This window comes from Salmo salar, chromosome ssa10 (genome assembly GCF_905237065.1).
Source record: "Salmo salar chromosome ssa10, Ssal_v3.1, whole genome shotgun sequence".
NCBI lineage: Eukaryota > Metazoa > Chordata > Actinopteri > Salmoniformes > Salmonidae > Salmo > Salmo salar.
In genome coordinates this window covers 117,129,233-117,148,785 of record NC_059451.1, presented here as the reverse complement: position 1 = coordinate 117,148,785, position 19,553 = coordinate 117,129,233, and the positions used below count along the sequence as shown (strand labels likewise).

General features: G+C 43.0%; 1 protein-coding gene across 2 annotated transcripts; it reads right to left on the bottom strand.

Moving 5' to 3' along the window:
• Positions 1 to 6,119: 6,119 nt before the first annotated feature.
• LOC106561664 (transcription initiation factor TFIID subunit 3) lies at positions 6,120 to 19,471 on the bottom strand. Of its 2 annotated transcripts, XM_045688477.1 has the most exons (7): positions 19,137 to 19,471; positions 18,143 to 18,394; positions 16,065 to 17,908; positions 15,867 to 15,949; positions 11,148 to 11,409; positions 9,644 to 9,750; positions 6,120 to 8,712 (listed from the first exon to the last, which is right to left on the bottom strand). In XM_045688477.1, the coding sequence occupies exons 1-7, from the start codon at positions 19,300 to 19,302 to the stop codon at positions 8,598 to 8,600; spliced, it is 2,829 nt and encodes a 942-aa protein (XP_045544433.1). In that variant the 5' UTR covers positions 19,303 to 19,471; the 3' UTR covers positions 6,120 to 8,597. The 2 variants fall into 2 exon arrangements, with proteins under 2 accessions (XP_045544433.1, XP_045544434.1); XM_045688478.1 differs by lacking the exons at positions 6,120 to 8,712; positions 9,644 to 9,750 and adding an exon at positions 15,063 to 15,447.
• Positions 19,472 to 19,553: the final 82 nt, after the last annotated feature.

Here is a 19,553-nt window from a genome sequence, read left to right as displayed (position 1 = left end):
ACATTCTAACACTGTAGTATCTATGGTCTGATCCAAGTGTTACATTCTAACACTGTAGTATCTATGGTCTGATCCAAGTGTTACATTCTAACACTGTAGTATCTATGGTCTGATCCAAGTGTTACATTCTAACACTGTAGTATCTATGGTCTGATCCAAGTGTTACATTCTAACACTGTAGTATCTATGGTCTGATCCAAGTGTTACATTCTAACACTGTAGTATCTATGGTCTGATCCAAGTGTTACATTCTAACACTGTAGTATCTATGGTCTGATCCAAGTGTCACGTTCAACAGTAGGCTTGATTCTAATGTAAGGGATTTTGAAAGTAAAGCTGCATCTATTACAGAAACAGTGAAATTATATAATTCAGGAAATAACATAATAAAGGTAACACTTTTTAGAAGGTCAATATAATCTGAAAGGAAAGTCAACCACATCCGTAGTATGACTGTGTTAAGCTACTGAAAGACATGTTTCAGTCTCTCTCTCTCCCGTCTTGCTCTCTTGCTCTCTTTCTCACTCAATTCAATTTCAATTTAAGGTGTTTCATTGGCATGGGAAACATATGTTTACATTGCCAAAGCAAGTGAAATAGATAATAAACCAAAGTGAAATAAACAATAAAAAAATTACAGTAAACATTATTACACTCACGAAAGTTCCAAAAGAATAAAGACATTTCAAATGTCATTTTATGTCTATATACAGTGTTGTAATGATGTGCAAATAGGGAAAATAAATCAACATAAATATGGGTTGTATTTACAATGGTGTTTGTTCTTCACTGGTTGCCCTTTTCTTGTGGCAACAGGTCATACATATTGCTGCTGGGGTATTTTACCCAGTAGATTTGGGAGTTTATCAAAATGTGATTTATTTTTGAATTCTTTGTGGGTCTGTGTAATCTGAGGGAAATATGTGTCTCTAATATGGTCATACATTTGGCAGGAGGTTAGGAAGTGCAGCTCAGTTTCCACCTCATTTTGTGGGCAGTGTGCACATAGCCTGTCTTCTCTTGAGAGCCAGGTCTGCCTTTCTCAATTGCAAGGCTATGCTCACTGAGTCTGTACATAGTCAAAGCTTTCCTTAATTTTGGGTCATTTACAGTTACACTGTGTATCTCTGTTTAGGGCCAAATAGCATTCTAGTTTGCTCTGTTTTTTTGTGAATTCTTTCCATCGTGTCAAGTAATTATCTTTTTGTTTTCTCATGATTTGGTTGGGTCTAATTGTGCTGCTGTCCTGGGGCTCTGTGGGGTGTGTTTGTGTTTGTGAACAGAGCCCCAGGACCAGCTTGCTTAAAGGACACTTCTCCAGGTTCATCTCGCTGTAGGTTATGGCTTTGTTATAGACGTTTTGGGAATCGCTTCCTTTTAGATGGTTGTAGAATTTAACGGCTCTTTTCTGGATTTTGATAATTAGCGGGTATCGGCCTAACTCTACTCTGCATGCATTATTTGGTGTTATTCGTTGTACACAGAATATATTTTGGCAGAATTCTGCATGCAGAGTCCCATTTTGTGAATTCTTGGTTGGTGAGCAGACCTCAGACCTAATAACCATAAAGGGCAATGGGTTCTACAACTGATTCAGGTATTTTTTGCCAGATCCTAATTGGTATGTCAAATTTGATATTCCTTTTGATGGCGTAGGCCTTTCTTGCCTTGTCTCTCAGATCGTTCACAGCTTTGTGGAAGTTACCTGTGACGCTGATGTTTAGGCCAAGGTATGTATAGTTTTTGTGTGCTCTAGGGCAACGGTGTCTAGATGGAATTTGTATTCATGGTCCTGGCAACTGGACCTTTTTTTGGAACAACATTATTTATGTCTTACTGAGATTTACTGTTAGGGCCCAGGTCTGACAGAATCTGTGCAGAATATCTAGGTGCTGCTGTAGGCCCTCCTTGGTTGGGGACAGACGCGCCAGATCAGCAGCAAACAGTAGACATTTGACTTCAGATTCTAGTAGGGTGAGACCGGGTGCTGCAGACTGTTCTAGTGCCCTCACCAATTTGTTGATATATATATTGAAGAGTGTGGGGCTTAACCTGCATCCCTGTCTCACACCACGGCCCTGTGGAAAGAAAAGTGTGTTTTTTGCCAATTTTAACCGCACACTTGTTGTTTGTGTACATGGATTTTATAATGTTGTATGTTTTCCCCCAACACCACTTTCCATCAATTTGTATAGCAGGCCCTCATGCCAAAGAATGAGAAAACTTTGCCTTTGTTTTCTTGTTTGTTTGTCAATTAGGGTACGCAGGGTGAATACGTGGTCTGTCATACGGTAATTTGGTAAAAAGCCAATTTGACATTTGCTCAGTACATTGTTTTAACTAAGTCTGCTGTTAATGATAATGCAGAGGGTTTTCCCAAGGTTACTGTTGACGCATATCCCCCTGTAGTATTGGGGTCAAATTTGTCTCCACTTTTGTGGATTGGTTTCAAATATTGGGGAAGATGCCAGAGTTAAGGATGATGTTAAAGAGTTTAAGTATAGCCAATTTTAATTTGTGGTCAGGATATTTTATAATTTCTCTCTCTCAGTGTTTCTCAGGCACTCACATGCTCACCATGCCCCAAAGTGACAGGGTCAGTCTGTGTGGTGATCCACTGCAGGAGGCTTTTTTAACGATAAACTAAAACAACTACCAGCAGCTTTCCCTTTCTATTAGTGGATGCACTTTCACATGGGTCTGATTGTGAAAACAGATTCTGAAACTTCTGTCAGTCTGTGTCTTGTTTTCCATTCTTTTGTAGAAATGAAAGCTCCATCCATAGCTATTGGTTCAGGGTATTGGTTCAGGGTATTGGTTCTGGGTATTGGTCGTTTTCTGGCCAGTGACTATGTCTATGAGAACCTCCAGTCCAAGCCCTGTGATGACCAGCTTTAATTGGGTCGTCTAAACACCCTCAGATAAACAATTTATGATGGAACAGATGACCCGGCAACAAGACCCGGCAACAAGCTGTGAATGTATGAGACTTGACACCCAACAGCATGTGGGAGGGGTGGAGGAAGAAAGAGAGAGAGAGAGAGAGAGAGAGAGACATCTTAACTACCCAACACCATAAGATGCGTTTGGCTAAGATGATCAACAGGACTAGACAGTCATGGTCATCACGAGAGGAGGTCACAAGCATTCCTATAACCTTGTTTCTCCTGACGTCGCCATATGCCTGTAGGTCTCACACATCTCCAATATATCTCCTAAGGTCTCACATGTCACACAGGAGAGGATACGGTTTGCTTGTAAGAAAGGATATGCTCGACATTGATATTATTCTTACATTAGCAGGGAAGAGCTTGTATAAGTCCAGTTCAATTTCAAATGCCAAACTTGTTTACAAAATGTTTACACCACTTTCGGTCTCTCTCTTTCGGTCTCTCTCCCTCTGTTTACACTTTCTGTAACAGTGACTTGACTTAAACCCTGCACATACTGTATAATGCTTCCTGGCTTTTTATAAGCACATCTGAGCATTCCACACTTTCTATAAAGAAAGGCATTTGAGGGAAATGTTTACACATTTACACAATTGTTCAATGAATGCATGGTGTTGTATAACCTGATGAAGCTGGCAGAGATCTGCTATGAAAACACGTTTTAGTTATCTGTACAAAGCACAGTTGGTAAATGAGCTTATCTTGCAAGAGAACACTTTTCACTTCTCTTTTTCCAAGATCCTGTTTCACTTCCTCTGTGACTTCTTCACATCAGAAGACTGTCTCCTTCCCATCGAGGGCCAGCTGTGGCACACACACACACACACACACACACACACACACTTTCACTCTTTATCTCATAACACTCTCTATACACCATTACATTTTTAGCACTCACCTACACTATCCACCCACCCAGCCACCACCCATACAACACAACACAGCCCAAGCATGACAGTATAGTGCATCAGTTCTGCTTTCTGCCTGGCCAAATATTTCAATTTACTGTGAAGATTTCAACAAGATTTGGAGCCCACATCATCTGACTCAAGCAGCCTAAAATAGACCAAAATGAAACCCCCAGCATGAGATGTACCAGGTTGTGACAGACAGACAGACAGACAGACAGACAGACAGACAGACAGACAGACAGACAGACAGACAAGCATACAGACAGGCAGTCATACAGACAGGCAGGCAGACAGACAGACTGACTGACAGAGAGACAGGCATACAGACTGACAGACAGACAGACAGACAGACAGGCATATAGACTGACAGAGAGACAGACAGAAAGGCAAACAGGCAAACAGGCAAACAGACAAACAGACAGACAGGCAGAGAGACAGACAGACAGACAGAGAGACAGGCAGGCAGGCATACAGACTGACAGAGACAGACAGACAAACAGACAAACACAGACAGACAGACAGACAAACAGGCAAACAGACAGACAGACAGGCAAACAGGCATACAGACTGACAGACAGACAGGCAGGCATACAGACAGGCAGAGAGACAGACAGACAGGCAGGCAGACAGACAGGCAAACAGGCATACAGACTGACAGACAGACAGACAGGCAAACAGGCAAACTGACAGACAGACAGACAGAGAGAGAGACAGGCAGAGAGAGACACAGACAGACAGACAGGCAGAGAGACAGACAGAAGAAAGTAATAGTGTAGGTATCTCCTTAAAGGTGCAATCTGCAATGGTTACAGCTATTCAATGGTTGTTTCAATTAATAATATATTCTAGACACATTGGAGTACAGATTACAGATTCTGGTTTTAAAAGTCATCACGATGCAACTTACAAACCAATTGCCTCCTAACTCGTGGAGAGAAATGAGATAAAAAAATACTGCCTGTTACTATGGTGATGATTTCGCTGCTTGCATGGTGTTGCTATTCCTATTATTGGCACAGGTACTGTTATATTCTGTACATAAAAGGATGAGAGATCTGGAGAGCGAAATGTAACATTAACATGCATCCTATTCATCCTATTAAAGACGGCAAAACAAGAACCCAGTTCCTATTCACTGGGTTGCCGTGTCTAGTTATTTGACCTCTGAAGTGAAGGACCATAGGATTTGGCAAGATAGCACAAAAATAGATATATATCATTTTTTCTTTTCTTTTTTAAAATCAAACATTGCTAAGAGAACATGCCATTTTTACCTACAGACAGATGGGTAGCAATAAAATAGTCCCCTGCATGATATAGGCCTCATTATGGTCCAATCAGAAAATCAATTTACTCGTCTATTGTAATCCCATGGCACCTGTGGTTCGTTGCATCATGTGGGCTAGAAGACAGACACTATAAAAGCTACTGGACTTTCATTACAGTTCAAATTGCAGAAAGTGAAAAGGTGATACCTAGTCAGTTGTACAACTGAATTTATTCAACTGAAATGTGTCTTCCACATTTAACCCAACCCCTGTGAATCAGAGAGGTTCAGGGGGGCTGCCTTACATCGACATCCACGGCGCCAGGGGAACACTGGGTAGAACGACACATTTTTACCTTGTCAGCTCGGGGTCAAACTATTCCTCAGAGACGATCTACATGGTTTCTACAGCATTCTGTGCACAAAATTAATTCCACTTCTTCACGCCCCAGAATCCAACATTGGATAAGAGCTCCACTCTCAACGTCGTGGCATGTGAAGAAACCTGCCAGTACCTGCATTAAGAATGACACCATGTGGTCATATGGAGAAATGTTGAATTTGAAGAATTGCTGTGTAATGGAACATGTAACTGTGCTGCATAGTGCCTGACACCTTTAAATGGACTAAATACTGTGTATTACCACACCAGGAAGACATTACTTGTTAAACATTCTACCTACACTAGGATTTTTAAGTCTTATAAAGACATGAAGGATCATACATGTCTTCAGCAAATAATAAAGCATTTTACCTGCCAACTTTAAGTAAAGTTTACACTAGGCTTTAGGCTCTACGTAAACGCTCTGTGCTAAATTCTACATGAGCCGTTTCTTGAATATTATACACAATACTTCTGTGTGCCGGTCTGTTTAATCTCTTGCCAACTCCTTATGGAAGGGGACTGTGGACAAGGGAGAGGAAACTACTTATTTTGGGCTCTATGACTCCATACTCCTCAGACAATTCAAATCCAAATGACAGCAAAAATGACACACTGCTTCTTTATCCAAACATTTCAGATTCATTTAACAAATTCAACTTCGGTTTTGTTAAAATATTTCCACTGTATTTCATGAATTAAATGCATCAAAACAAAATAAATGAAAAAAAAAAAGTATTTTAGGGAAAAAGGGTGAGGATTGCACACAGAACAATCAATGTAAAAGAAAATGTACGATGGAAGATAGAAGTGGGATATCAACCTGAATCATGACAAGGACAGATGCGTACAGAGAACTTGGGTACAGATGATGACCAACTACTCTTTCCATTTTTTAGGATGGCAATGACATTTATGTGTAGTTAACAGACTGTTAGGCTTTAATATATGAAATATCCGCAAAATTAGATACCTTTACAACGAGCACAGCTACTGTATAACTGATTGTCTCCCAATCTATATGAAAAATAAAAATACAAACTTTCATTTAAAAAAAAATATATATACATAAATTACAGAAAATCATTCAAGTTAAAAACCAATAATCTGAAAATGGATTTAACAAATTAGAATAAAAGTCCTAAGAACAAAATGCATGTGGCTTGGTTGGAAGTTGGTATTTACACACAAAGGCAGTCACCTCTATATACAATCCCCTACGTATTTATTTGGACAGGGAAGCTAAAACTTTTAAATTTGGCTCTATACTCCAGCATTTTGGATTTGAGATCAAATGTTTGAGGCGACAGTAGAGAATGTCACTTTTTATTTGAGGGTATTTTCATAAATCTGTTTTACTCTTTAGAAATCTAAGCACTTTATGCATTTAGTCCCCCCATTTGAAGTTGTCATTACAAGTACAGTATTTGAACAAATTAACTTATAGTGTGTTACATTTAGTCAAAAGTTTAGTATTTGGTCCCATATTCCTAGCACACAATGACTACATCAACCTTCTGACTCTACACACTGGTTGGATGCATTTGCAGTTTGTTTTGTTTGTGTTATGTTGTGTCCAATAGAAATTAAATTAATGGTAAACAACGCTGTGTAATTTTGGAGTCTCTTTTATTGTAAATAACAATAGAATGTTTTACATTAATGTGGATACTACCATGATTACAGATAGTCCTGAATGAATCGTGAATAATGATGAGTGAGAAAGTTAGAGGCATATATAAATATCATAACACCTTATAAAAATGCTAACCTGTTTTTGTTAATGGTTAGAGGTTAGCATGTTTTGGGGGCATGATGTTTGTGAATATAACTTTCTCACTCATTATTCACGACTCAGTCATGATTAACCCGTAATCATGGTAGCATCCACATTAATGTAAAATATTCTATTCTTATTTACAATAAAATTGACTCCAAATTGACACAATATGTTATTTACCATAGATTTCTATTGGACAACATAATCAGAAACACAGCCAAAACAAACTGCTATTGAATCCAACTCGCTTGTAGCGTCACAAGCTTTATGTAGTTATTGTGTGCTAGAAATATGGGAACAAATAGTCAACTTTTGACTAAAATGTAATACACTATAAGTGAATTTGTCGAAATTCAAATAGGCAGACTAGATACATAAAGTGCATTCATTTCTAAAACGGTAAAACAGATGTATGAAAATACCCTCAAATAAAACAGGACATTCTGTAGTCACCGCATATAAAATATTTGATCTCAAATCCAAAATGCTGGAGTATAGAGCCACATTAAAAGGTTTAGCTTCACTAGCTGTCTCCAACTCAAGACAATAGCCATCGGAATTGGCAAGAGAGCACACACAGATCTGGGACCAGGCTATGACAATACTAAGGAAACAACAAGAACAATATGGGGATGGATGAATGTAGACTTCTCTCTATACCCTGTTCTCTTTGACAACATTGAACTCAACAATTATCTGTTTGAAGCCATGATGATTGAAAAGCATGATCTCCGTGACGACATCGGAGCACCTGAACATTCCTTCCTGAACGCTGGGCTCTCACATCAACAGAGGCTGCGTCCCGATTATCTACCCAAGTGTGCACTTGCAAGTGCACACTCCAGGAGATTGTTCAATCCATGAAAGGGACTGTGCAAGTGCACACTTGGGTAGATATCCATGATGTGGAGTGCTAGTGCCCACAGACAGAAGGGTAGAGAACCAGGACGCAGGCTTAAAAGCACCCCCCTCCCCAAAACACTTTACTACGCTTCCTTCCCCTCCCTTCTGTAACCATGGAACACAGAACGGCGGTTGGACATGTGCTGGTTAAAGAGTCTGTATTTCTTTGTTTCCTACAGTCATACACGGGCGCTATCATATCATTAGCTCATCATGTCATTCACTAAAGTCATCAGGAGGTGTGAATGTCTCATCTGTCATGTTTTTCCACCTTTCTTTCTTTCTTTCTTTCTTTGTTTACAGCAGTGCCAGGAGTGTTCCAAGAGGATGGCTTGAAGAAGCAGTCAGTCCAGCAAATGAACAGTCCTAAATCCAAAGTGACCTTTGTTTTGCATAGTCTCTCTCAATGCACTTTGTGTTTCCTCTTCTTGTGTTTTTTGTCCTTTTTCTTGCCGGCACACTTCACACAGAACCACTGTTGGTCCTCGGGAGGAGCCGAGACCATCCCGACACAAGGCCTGGGGGGAGAATCAGTGAGTGATAAAAAGGAGGGAAGATGGAATGATCAAAAAGAGATACACAGTAAGAGTAGATCAGCTTTCCACAGCGTAGCATAAGTTGTATTCTTTAGGTTCCAACTAGTCAACGTTCCTCACTATGGTTCTACAGCAATAACTAGTCAATGTTCCTCACTATGGTTCTACAGCAGTAACTAGTCAATGTTCCTCACTGTAGTTCTACAGCAGTAACTAGTCAATGTTCCTCACTATGGTTCTACAGCAGTAACTAGTCAATGTTCCTCACTATGGTTCTACAGCAGTAACTAGTCAATGTTCCTCACTATGGTTCTACAGCAGTAACTAGTCAATGTTCCTCACTATGGTTCTACAGCAGTAACTAGTCAATGTTCCTCACTGTAGTTCTACAGCAGTAACTAGTCAATGTTCCTCACTATGGTTCTACAGCAGTAACTGGTCAATGTTCCTCACTATGGTTCTACAGCAGTAACTAGTCAATGTTCCTCACTATGGTTCTACAGCAGTAACTAGTCAATGTTCCTCACTATGGTTCTACAGCAGTAACTAGTCAATGTTCCTCACTATGGTTCTACAGCAGTAACTAGTCAATGTTCCTCACTATGGTTCTACAGCAGTAACTAGTCAATGTTCCTCACTGTAGTTCTACAGCAGTAACTAGTCAATGTTCCTCACTATGGTTCTACAGCAGTAACTGGTCAATGTTCCTCACTATGGTTCTACAGCAGTAACTAGTCAATGTTCCTCACTATGGTTCTACAGCAGTAACTAGTCAATGTTCCTCACTATGGTTCTACAGTAAACGAATTAATGAATAAACAAATGAATCAATTAATCAATGGATGAATGAACAAACCAATTAACAAATAAATGAATTAATGGCTGGATTAATGAATCCAAACCTCTCTCTTACCAGTGGTACCAGTCATCACAGTCATCACACCCAATCATGGGACTACCGTCGTCAGGCTTGTTACAGCCTGGACAGATCCAGACCTTGTTTCCCCACTGATCACAGACCTACAGGGAAAACAACGTCAGCAACAAGACACTCAGGAGTAGAATATCTGGGTTCCCCACTGATCACAGACCTACAGGGAAAACAACGTCAGCAACAAGACACTCAGGAGTAGAATATCTGGGTTCCTCACTGATCACAGACCTACAGGGAAAACAACGTCAGCAACAAGACACTCAGGAGTACAATAAGAACAATGCATCACATAAAACAAACGTGTTTATTATGTATGCCTATGTACACAGTGTACCAAACATTAAGAACATCTGCTCTTTCCTAGGTGAATTCAGGTGAAAGTTATGATCCCTTATTGATGTGACTTGTTAAATCCAGTTCAATCCGTGTAGATGAAGGGGAGGAGACAGGTTAAGAATGATTTTTAAGCCTTGAGACAATTGAGACATGGATTGTGAGTGTGACATTCAGAGGGTGAATGGGCAAAACAAAAGATTTAAGTGCCTTTGAACGGGGTATGGTAGTAAGTGCCAGGCAATTTGTGTCAAGAACTGCAACACTGCTCAACAGTTTCCCGTGTGTATTAAGAATGGTCCATCACCCAAAGGACATCCAGCCAACTTGACAAAACTGTGGGAAACATTGGAGTCAACTTGAGCCAGCATCCCTGTGGAACGCTTTCATCACCTTGTAGAATCCATGACCCGACGAATTGAGGCTGTTCTGAGGGCTAAAGGGGGAGCAACTCGATATTAGTGAGGTGTTCCTAATGTTTGGTATAGTCAGTGTATATCTATTACCTGTTACTATCCAGAGCAATGGAGAACATGCTCAAGACTATGTATGCTGCAGTTGTGCTTCTTCAATAAAAACATATTTCAAACACATAGGAGTAGAAAGACATGGAGCTGGAAACTCATATCTCGCTCACTAACTTTAAGCATCAGCTGTCAGAGTAGCTTACCGATCATTGCACCTGTAAATAGACCATCCAACTACCTCATATATATATATATTTTTTTCTCCTTTGCACCCCAGTATCTCTACTTGCACATTCATCTTCTACACATCTATCACTCCAGTGTTTCATTGCTAAGTTTGAATTATTTCGCCACCATGGCCTATTTATTGCCTTACCTCCCTAATCTTACTACATTTGCACACACTGTATATATATATTTTTTTTTCTATTGTGTTATTGACTGTATGTTTGTATATTCCATGTGTAACTGTGTGTTGTTGTTTGTGTCGCACTGCTTTGCTTTATCTTGGCCAGGTCGCAGTTGTAAATGAGAACTTGTTCTCAACTGGCCTACCTGGTTAAATAAAGGTGAAATAAATAATAAATAAATAAATGAGATGTATATGAGTGATTAAGGGGGTCCCTCAGGAAGACAGAATAGTCAGGAGAGATACATGAGTAATAAAGTGGGGTGGCACTCACCACATATGTCTTGACAGTTTCAGTGACCACGCTGCGTACACATGTTTTGCCGGAGGATGCGGGGGACAGCATGGCAGGGGGAGGGCTGTCAGGGGGAAGATGGGATGCAGGAGATGCCAACGAGGGTATTGGAGGGAGGATGGGAGGAGGTGGCGGCAGCTGAAGGCGATTGCCGGGTCCAAATTTGGTGGCGGGGGTCTTGGGAGCTGGCATCTTAGGCGGTGGCGGCGGCTCGGAATTCACGACCACCTTGCTGATAACTCTGGAGATAGGCAGAAAGAGAGAGAGAAAAAGAGGGAAGACGAGAGAGAGAGGAGACATCAGAACAGAGCCAATGAGAAATGACTTCATGCGGGTCAAAATGAATCAGGCCCTGAACCACATAGGACCAGCCACAGCACTTGTTTTCTACATCTATGTAGAATTATTCCTGCGTCAGTGTGTGCTATACATGTTTTATGCAGCTGAATGCCACAGCCAAATTAAGTTAAAAAGGTGCAATATGTAGAAATTGCTCAGCATTTCCTTGTTACTAAAATTCTAATAATGCGCTTAATTTCAATGTGTGACAAAACAAGCAATGTATAGTGTAGATAATCATTGTACCATCTAAACCGCTGTGAAATCTATTTTCAATAACCAAAGATATTGTATTTTCAAATGTTTGAAGCTGGTGTACAAAATCAAAAGTAAAAAGACACAAAAACGTGACTTACGTACGGGAAGCATAGAAATAGCGCCACATAAAACAGATTTACCTACATACACCAGTCAATAGTTTGGCCACACCTACTCATTCAAGGGTTTTCTTTATTTTTACATTGTAGAATAATAGTGAAGACATCAAAACTATGAAATAACACATATGGAATCATGTAGTAACCAAAAGAGTTAAACAAATCAAAATAAATGTTATATTTGAGATTCTTCAAATTAGTCACCCTTTGCCTTGATGACAGCTTTGCACACACTTGGCATTCTCTCAAACAGCTTCATGAGGTAGTCACCTGGAATACATTTCAATTAACACGTGTGCCTTCTTAAAAGTTAATTTGTGGAATTTCTTGGCTTTTAAATGCATTTGAGCCAATCAGTCGTGTTGTAACAAGGTAGGGGTGGTAGACAGAAGATAGCTTTATTTGGTAACAGACCAAGTCCATATTATGGCAAGAACAGCTCAAATAAGCAAAGAGAAACAACAGTCCATCATTACTTTAAGACATGAAGGTCAGTCAATACGGAACATTTCAAGAACTTTGAAAGTTTCTTCAAGTGCCGTCGCAAAAACCATCAAGCACTATGATGAAACTGGCCCTCATGAGGACCGCCACAGGAATGGAAGACCCAGAGTTACCTCTGCTGCAGAGGATAAGTTCATTAGTTACCAGCTTCAGATTTCACCCCAAATAAATGCTTCACAGAGTTCAAGTAAGAGACATTTCAACATCAACTGTTCAGAGGAGACTGCGTGAATCAGGCCTTCATGGTCGAATTGCTGCAAAGAAACCACTGCTAAAGGACACCGATAAGAGGAGACTTGCCAAGAAACACGAGCAATGGACATTAGACGGTGGATATCTGTCCTTTGCTCTGATGAGTCCAAATTTGAGATTTTTGGTTCCAACCGCTGTGTCTTTGTAGACGCCGAGTAGGTGAACACATGATCTCCATATGTGTGGTTGCCACCGTGAAGCATGGAGGAGGTGTGATGGTGCTTGCTGGTGATTTATTTAGAATTCAAGGCACACTTAACCAGCATGGCTACCACAGCATTCTGCAGCGATGACCTGGCCTCCACAATCACCTGAGTTCAACCCAATTGAGATGGTTTAGGATAAGTTGGACCACAGAGTGAAGGAAAAGAAGCCAACAAGTTCATGCACCGAATACAACAGGTGTAGGTAGACTTTACCGTGAAATACTTACTTACAAGCCCTTAACCAACAATGCAGTTTAAGAAACAAAGCTAAGAAAATATTTACAAAATAAACTAAAAGTGTTTGTTTTTTTTACAAAAACCAAAGTAAAAAAGTAACAAGAAAATAATATAACAATAATGAGGCTATATACTGGGGGTACAGAGTCAATGTGCGAGGGTACAGGTTAGTAATGAGGCTATATACTGGGGGTACCGAGTCAATGTGCGGGGGTACAGGTTAGTAATGAGGCTATATACTGGGGGTACCGAGTCAATGTGCGGGGGTACAGGTTAGTAATGAGGCTATATACTGGGGGTACCGAGTCAATGTGCGGGGGTACAGGTTAGTAATGAGGCTATATACTGGGGGTACCGAGTCAATGAGCGAGGGTACAGGTTAGTAATGAGGCTATATACTGGGGGTACCGAGTCAATGTGCGGGGGTACAGGTTAGTAATGAGGCTATATACTGGGGGTACCGAGTCAATGTGCGGGGGTACAGGTTAGTAATGAGGCTATATACTGGGGGTACCGAGTCAATGTGCGGGGGTACAGGTTAGTCGAGGTAATTTCTAAAGTGACTATGCATAGATAATAAACAGTGAGTAGCAGCAGTGTAAAAACAAAGGGTGGGGGGGTCAATGTAAATAGTCCGGGTGGCCATTTAATTAATTGTTCAGCAGTCTGATGGCATGGGGGTAGAAGCTGTTAAGGAGCCTTTTGGTTCCTAGACTTTGCGATCCGGTACCGCTTGTCGTGCGGTTGCAGAGAGAACAGTCTATTTTGGATGACTGGAGTCTTAGACAATTTTTTGGGCCTTCCTCTGACACCGCCTATTATATAGGTCCTGTATGTCAGAAAGCTTGGCCCCAGTGATGGACTGGGCCATACGCACTACCCTCTGTTGCGCCTTACGGTCAGATGCTGAGCAGTTGCTATACCAGGCATTGATGCAACCGATCAGGATGCTCTCGATGGTGCAGCTGTAGAACCTTTTGAGGATCTCAGGACCCATGCCAAATCTTTTCAGTCTCCTGAGGGGGAAAAGGTGTTGTCGTGCCCTTTTCACGACTGTCTTGGTGTGTTTGGATCATGATAGTTCGCTGGTGATGTGGACACCAAGGAACTTGAAACTCTCGACCTGCTCCACTTCAGCCCAGTCGATATTAATAGGGGCCTGTTCAGCCCTCCTTTTCCTGTAGTCCACGATCAGCTCCTTTGTCTTGCTCACATTGAGGGAGAGGTTGTTGTCGTCTCTGACCTCCTCCCTTTGGGCTGTCTCATCGTTGTCGGTGATCAGGCCGACACTGTTGTGTCGTCAGCAAACTTAATGATGGTGTTGGAGTTGTGCTTGGCCACATAGTCGTGGGTGAACAGGGAGTACATGAGGGGACTAAGCACGCACCCCTGAGGGGCCCCAGTGTTGAGGATCAGCGTGACAAATGTGTAGTTGCCTACCCTTACCAGCTAGGGTCCTTAGCTTAGTGATGAGCTTTGTGGGCACTATGGTGTCCAACGCTGATCTGTAGTCAATGAACAGAATTCTCACGTAGGTGTTCCTTTTGTCCAGGTGGGAAAGGACAGTGTGGAGTGCAATTGAGATTGCAACATCTGTGGATTAGTTGGGGCGGTATGTTAATTGGCATGGGTCTAGGGTTTCCGGCATGATGGTGTTGATGTGAGCCATGACCAGCCTTTCAAAACACTTCATGGCTACCGACGTAAATGGGGCGGCAGGTAGCCTAGTGGTTAGAGCGCTGGACTAATAACCGAAACGTTGCAAGATCAAATCCCCGAGCTGAAAAGGTAAAACAAATCTGTTGTTCTGCCCCTGAACAAGGCAGTTAAACCCACTGTTCCTAGGCTGTCATTGAAAATAAGAATTTGTTCTTAACTGACTTGCCTAGTTAAATAAAAAAGTGCTACGGGGCAGTAGTCGAAAAGAGTCTGCTACAAAAAGACTCTGCTACGGGGCAGTAATCATCTAAGCAGGTTACCTTTGCTTTCTTGGGAACAGGGACTATGGTGGTCTGTTTGAAACATGTAGGTATTACAGACTCAGCCAGGGAGAGGTTGAAAATGTCAGTGAAGACACTTGCCAGTTGGTCCGCGCATGCTTTGAGTAGTGTTCGTCCTGGTATTCCGTCTGGCCCTGCGGTTTTGTGAATGTAGACCTGCTTAAAGGTCTCGCTCACATTGGCTACGGAGAGAGTGATCACACAGTCGTCCGGAACAGCTGTTGCTCTCATCCATACTTCAGTGTTGCTTGTCTCGAAGCGAGCATAACAGGCATTTAGCTCATCTGGTAGGCTCGCGTCACTGGGCAGCTCGCGGCTGGGTTTCCCTTTGTAGTGCTCAGCATATGTGGGAACTCCTTCAAGACTGTTGGAAAAGCATTCCAGGTGAAGCTGGTTGAGAGAATGCCAAGAATGTGCAAAGCTGTCATCAAGGCAAAGGGTGGCTACTTTGAAGAATCTAAAATATATTTTGATTTGTTTAACACATTTTTGGTTACTACATAATTCCATTTGTGTTATTTCATAGTTTTGATGTCTTCACTATTATTCTACAATGTAGAAAACCGTAAAAATAAAGAAAAACCCTTGAATGAATGACTAGGTGTGTCCAAACTTTTGACTGGTACTGTCCAATGCCGCTCTGACATATATGTATATAAATTCTTAATCCATTTATTACTTAGATTTACCTGTATTTTGGGGTAAGTCAAGGGGTCTTAATACTTTCTGAATTAACTTTAAATGGACTATTAAAGTTGTATTGACTTGAATTGAGAAACTTACATTTTGTCCTGTCCAGCCCCCACCCTCAGGGTCAGCCTGGGGATGACAGGAGACGGGACAGTCACTGGAGTCTCCACCCTCACCTGGAAAAGTGGAAAAAGAAGAAGGAGCAACGTTTTATTGTGTGCGTGTAAGATGCTTCACTAATATTTTATAAAACGCTACACTACAAACCAATACTCGGAAAAGACAAGTTACCTTTTCTAGTCTGATCTTCTCTTTTTCCTTCTCTCGCTTCTCCTTCTCTTTCTTCTTCTCATCTTTTTCTCTCTTTCTCCTTTTCCCCTCCTTTTCCTTCTCCTTGTCTTTATCCTTCTTCTTCTTCTTCTCCTTCTTGTCTTTCTTCTTGTCCTTCTCTTTGCTCTTCACATCTTTGTCCTGGAGGATGGGGGGAAGAGGGGGCAACATCGAGGGGATGCGGAGACACGTCAACGGGCTGAACGGGACAGGCATGTCACCCAAACTGAACGGGGTGAGGGAGGATATCTTCTGTCTGTCCTTGCCCTTCTCCCGCTTGTCTTTGTCCTTCTTGCTCTTCTCCTTGTCCTTCTTCTTGTCTTTGTGTTTGTCCTTCTCCTTCTTGCCGCTGCCATCCCCTCCAGCACGGGACTTGATCTTGATCATGGAGCCATCCGGACTGCCAAACCCTGGCATCTGACCCTGGAAGTGTTCCCTGAGTTCATCCTTGTTTCCAAAGTCCTTCCATGGCATCTTGGACTCTTTAGAGAAAGAATCTTTGCTCTTGTCCCTGTTCTTATCCTTGTTCTTCTCTTTCATCTTCCCCTTATCCCTCTCTTTATCTTTCGGTTTCTCTCCTTTCTCCTTCTTCTTCATCTTTGTCTTGAGCTCCTTCTTCAGTTTCTTCTTGATGTCAGCCGAGGAGACAAGCTTGTTCTTCTCCTCGTACATCTTGAGGAGGGGCTCTGGCGTCGGGGGTGAGGCGGACGCTGAGGAGAGGTACGATTCCTCCTGGGGTTGTCCTGCCGAGGGATCCCGCTGGTTTACCTTGCGTATGACCTCGTTGATGGAGTCGTCCATGGTCCAGTTCCCAGGGCCGCCACCTGCGTTGAGGTGTAGTGGCGTGGACAGGTCTTTAGCCATGCTGTTGGCTCCCAGTGAGAGCTTAGGCATTCCTCCTGGCTCCATGATAGTGAGCCTCCGGGGAGAGAAGCCATCGTTCTCCGACTCGCAGCCCGACGAGAAGGCGAAGGGGTCAGGCTCCCGCTCGGCGCATGCCCTGGCGATCACAGTGTCGATGGAGTCATCAATATCGGCGTTGTCGGTGCCAGGTTCGACGAGTTTACCTGAGACGAAACCTGCAAGCTCGTGGTCCTCCAGGCTTTGCACGTGGATATTCTCCTTCCCCATCCTCTCACTGAGGGCTGACAGGGGCAGCCTCTGTAGGCCAAGGACCTGAGCCTCCGACTTGCCCTGGGGGTGAGACCCAGACTTGGCTCCAGAGCCTATCTTGGGGCTCTTGGGACTTTTAGGGCTCTTGGTCCGGCCAGGGGACTTTTTCCTTTCCTTGGAAGATTTGGGCGAGCGGATGGGGCTGCCTGACATAGCCCCACCAGCGTTGACCCCCTTGGGGGACTTAGTCCGTGGCCTGCCGGGGGATGAGCCTTTGGGCCCTTTGCGGCCTTGACTGCCATGTGACTTATGATCTGAGTGTCTCCCGGGGGTCACCGGCTGGGGTCTGAACGACGTTGGAGGCCCAGGTATCTCAGGGGACAGAGACATTGAACCCAGGCTTTCGTGAGAGTGGGAGGCCATCATGCCTGGAGGAACACGCTGAGGGTTGAGGGAGGTGAGGGGCTCCCTGGGCTCCATGCTCCAGTCGGGGCTGAAGCCAGGGTGCATGCGAGGCCTCTTGGAGGTCGGCATCATACCCATGGCGGCGTCGGGGCTGTCCAGGTGTCTCTTCACAGGGTGGTTCTCATCGTTCACCGCCTCGTCATCATCCATACCCTCGTCGGTATCATCCAGCGGGACCTGCATGGCCTCGGCAGAGGTGCCCATGTCAGCCAGGGCTTCCTCCTCTTCTGCAGTTGAGAGAGATAATACTGAGTTAAATCAAATCACTCAATCTTCCAGGGTCGGATTGGCATTGAATTAAAGGTCAAAGATAAAAACATTATCTGTTTGACAAAACCCCATAAACACACAAATACAGAAGCATACTGTCCCCATCACTCCCTATCTCACAACATTCTCCATGCACAGCTGTTCTCCATAGAGGTAAGTTGTGTAACACAAACACTATGCTACAGCCTTACCTTCCTGTAGTGAGACCAAGGGTGGCATATAATCTGGAATGTAGTCCTTCCTCTCCTCTGCGTTCCCCCGGACCCCCACTCCAGGCTGAGGGAACTGCAGCACGTTGTTCTTGCTGAGGGGGAAGAGGGGCGTCTGCTGGGCGAACCCTACGGGCTCCAGGTTGTGGACATAGTCCTCCAGCTCAGATAGACTCACCCCCAGCAGCCTAAATGCCTGGCCTACGTCATCCAGCACTGGGTCTGTTCTCCCATCTAGGAACAGACAGGAGAATGCATGAGACATCACAACGAAAGGTCTTCTTTTACATGCATCTTCCTAAGGGTCAAACCCAAGGGGTGAGACTGAATGGACAACAAGGATCATATCATACCAGGACTTGTCTGCATACAGTATTTCCTTTGTCATACAGATCATCCTCTTTCTTAAATCATGGTTTGATTGAGCCAAAAGGAAGATATCCTAAACCATTAGCTGTTATGTCTTCTGCAAATAGTTCGATTTTCTGTAATTTCATCCCCAGGAGAAAGACGTGCAATTATTGACAAACCTACAACATTTATAGGACAGTATTTTCTTAAAAGCCATTCTAAATGACATAACACACTGTTTTCCTTCTCTGCCATGTTGAACACTCCCCTGTGTTGACATCTGAGCTAACCATGTCGGATACAGCATGACCGGTTTTAGAGAAACACAAATACACATGGCCAAAACATGCACAATTTAGCTAACTAAACAGCTACATAAACGCAATACGTAGAAAATGTATACTCGCAAACATAACTAAGTCTGGTCATTGATTACATTATGTGGCTAACTAACATAGTTGGTTAGCAGCTTGGATATCTTTACTAAAAATGTATATTATTAGGGCTAACGTTAGGCCTCGGTTGGAGGGAGCGCTGGTCACAGAGCCGGGAATAAACAACGTGACTCAATACCTAGCCAGATCACTTTCACTTCAAGTAGACATATCAGAAATACAGTACTTACAGAGCTCCGAATATCGATGACAACCCCTGGCCAACTGCTGGATATATCTGTGCAGAACATCGGAAAGCAGGTCGCAGGCGGTGAGCTGCACTGCATCCCAGCCCAACGCTTGGCAGATCTGCGCCACGGACACACGCAGCAGCGAGCGGGCATAGCTCTCGCACATCACGCTGACTTTAGTAACGGTCGTGGCTTCGTCAATCCCTACTGTAGAACATCTTCCTGGTCTTCATGGTGCATGAAATACATGCAGGTCGCGAACAAAACGCTCGATGAGGGTTAATTTTGACATCTTGTCAGAGCCGCCATCTTGTTTCCACCGACAAACCCGTCGATTAGACATGCGCAAAAACATGGGACAACCCACAGAAGAAAGGTACGTTCGCAGGGATCATTACCTGCGCTGCGCAGCCGGAA

Excerpts from the sequence above, each read along its gene's own strand:
- LOC106561664 (XM_045688477.1), bottom strand. The coding sequence starts at position 19,302 with ATGTGCGAGAGCTATGCCCGCTCGCTGCTGCGTGTGTCCGTGGCGCAG. Across the intron at positions 15,950-16,064 it reads AGAAGATCAGACTAGAAAAG|GTGAGGGTGGAGACTCCAGT; the intron begins GTAACTTGTCTT and ends CCACTTTTCCAG. Across the intron at positions 9,751-11,147 it reads AAACTGTCAAGACATATGTG|GTCTGTGATCAGTGGGGAAA; the intron begins GTGAGTGCCACC and ends TTTTCCCTGTAG.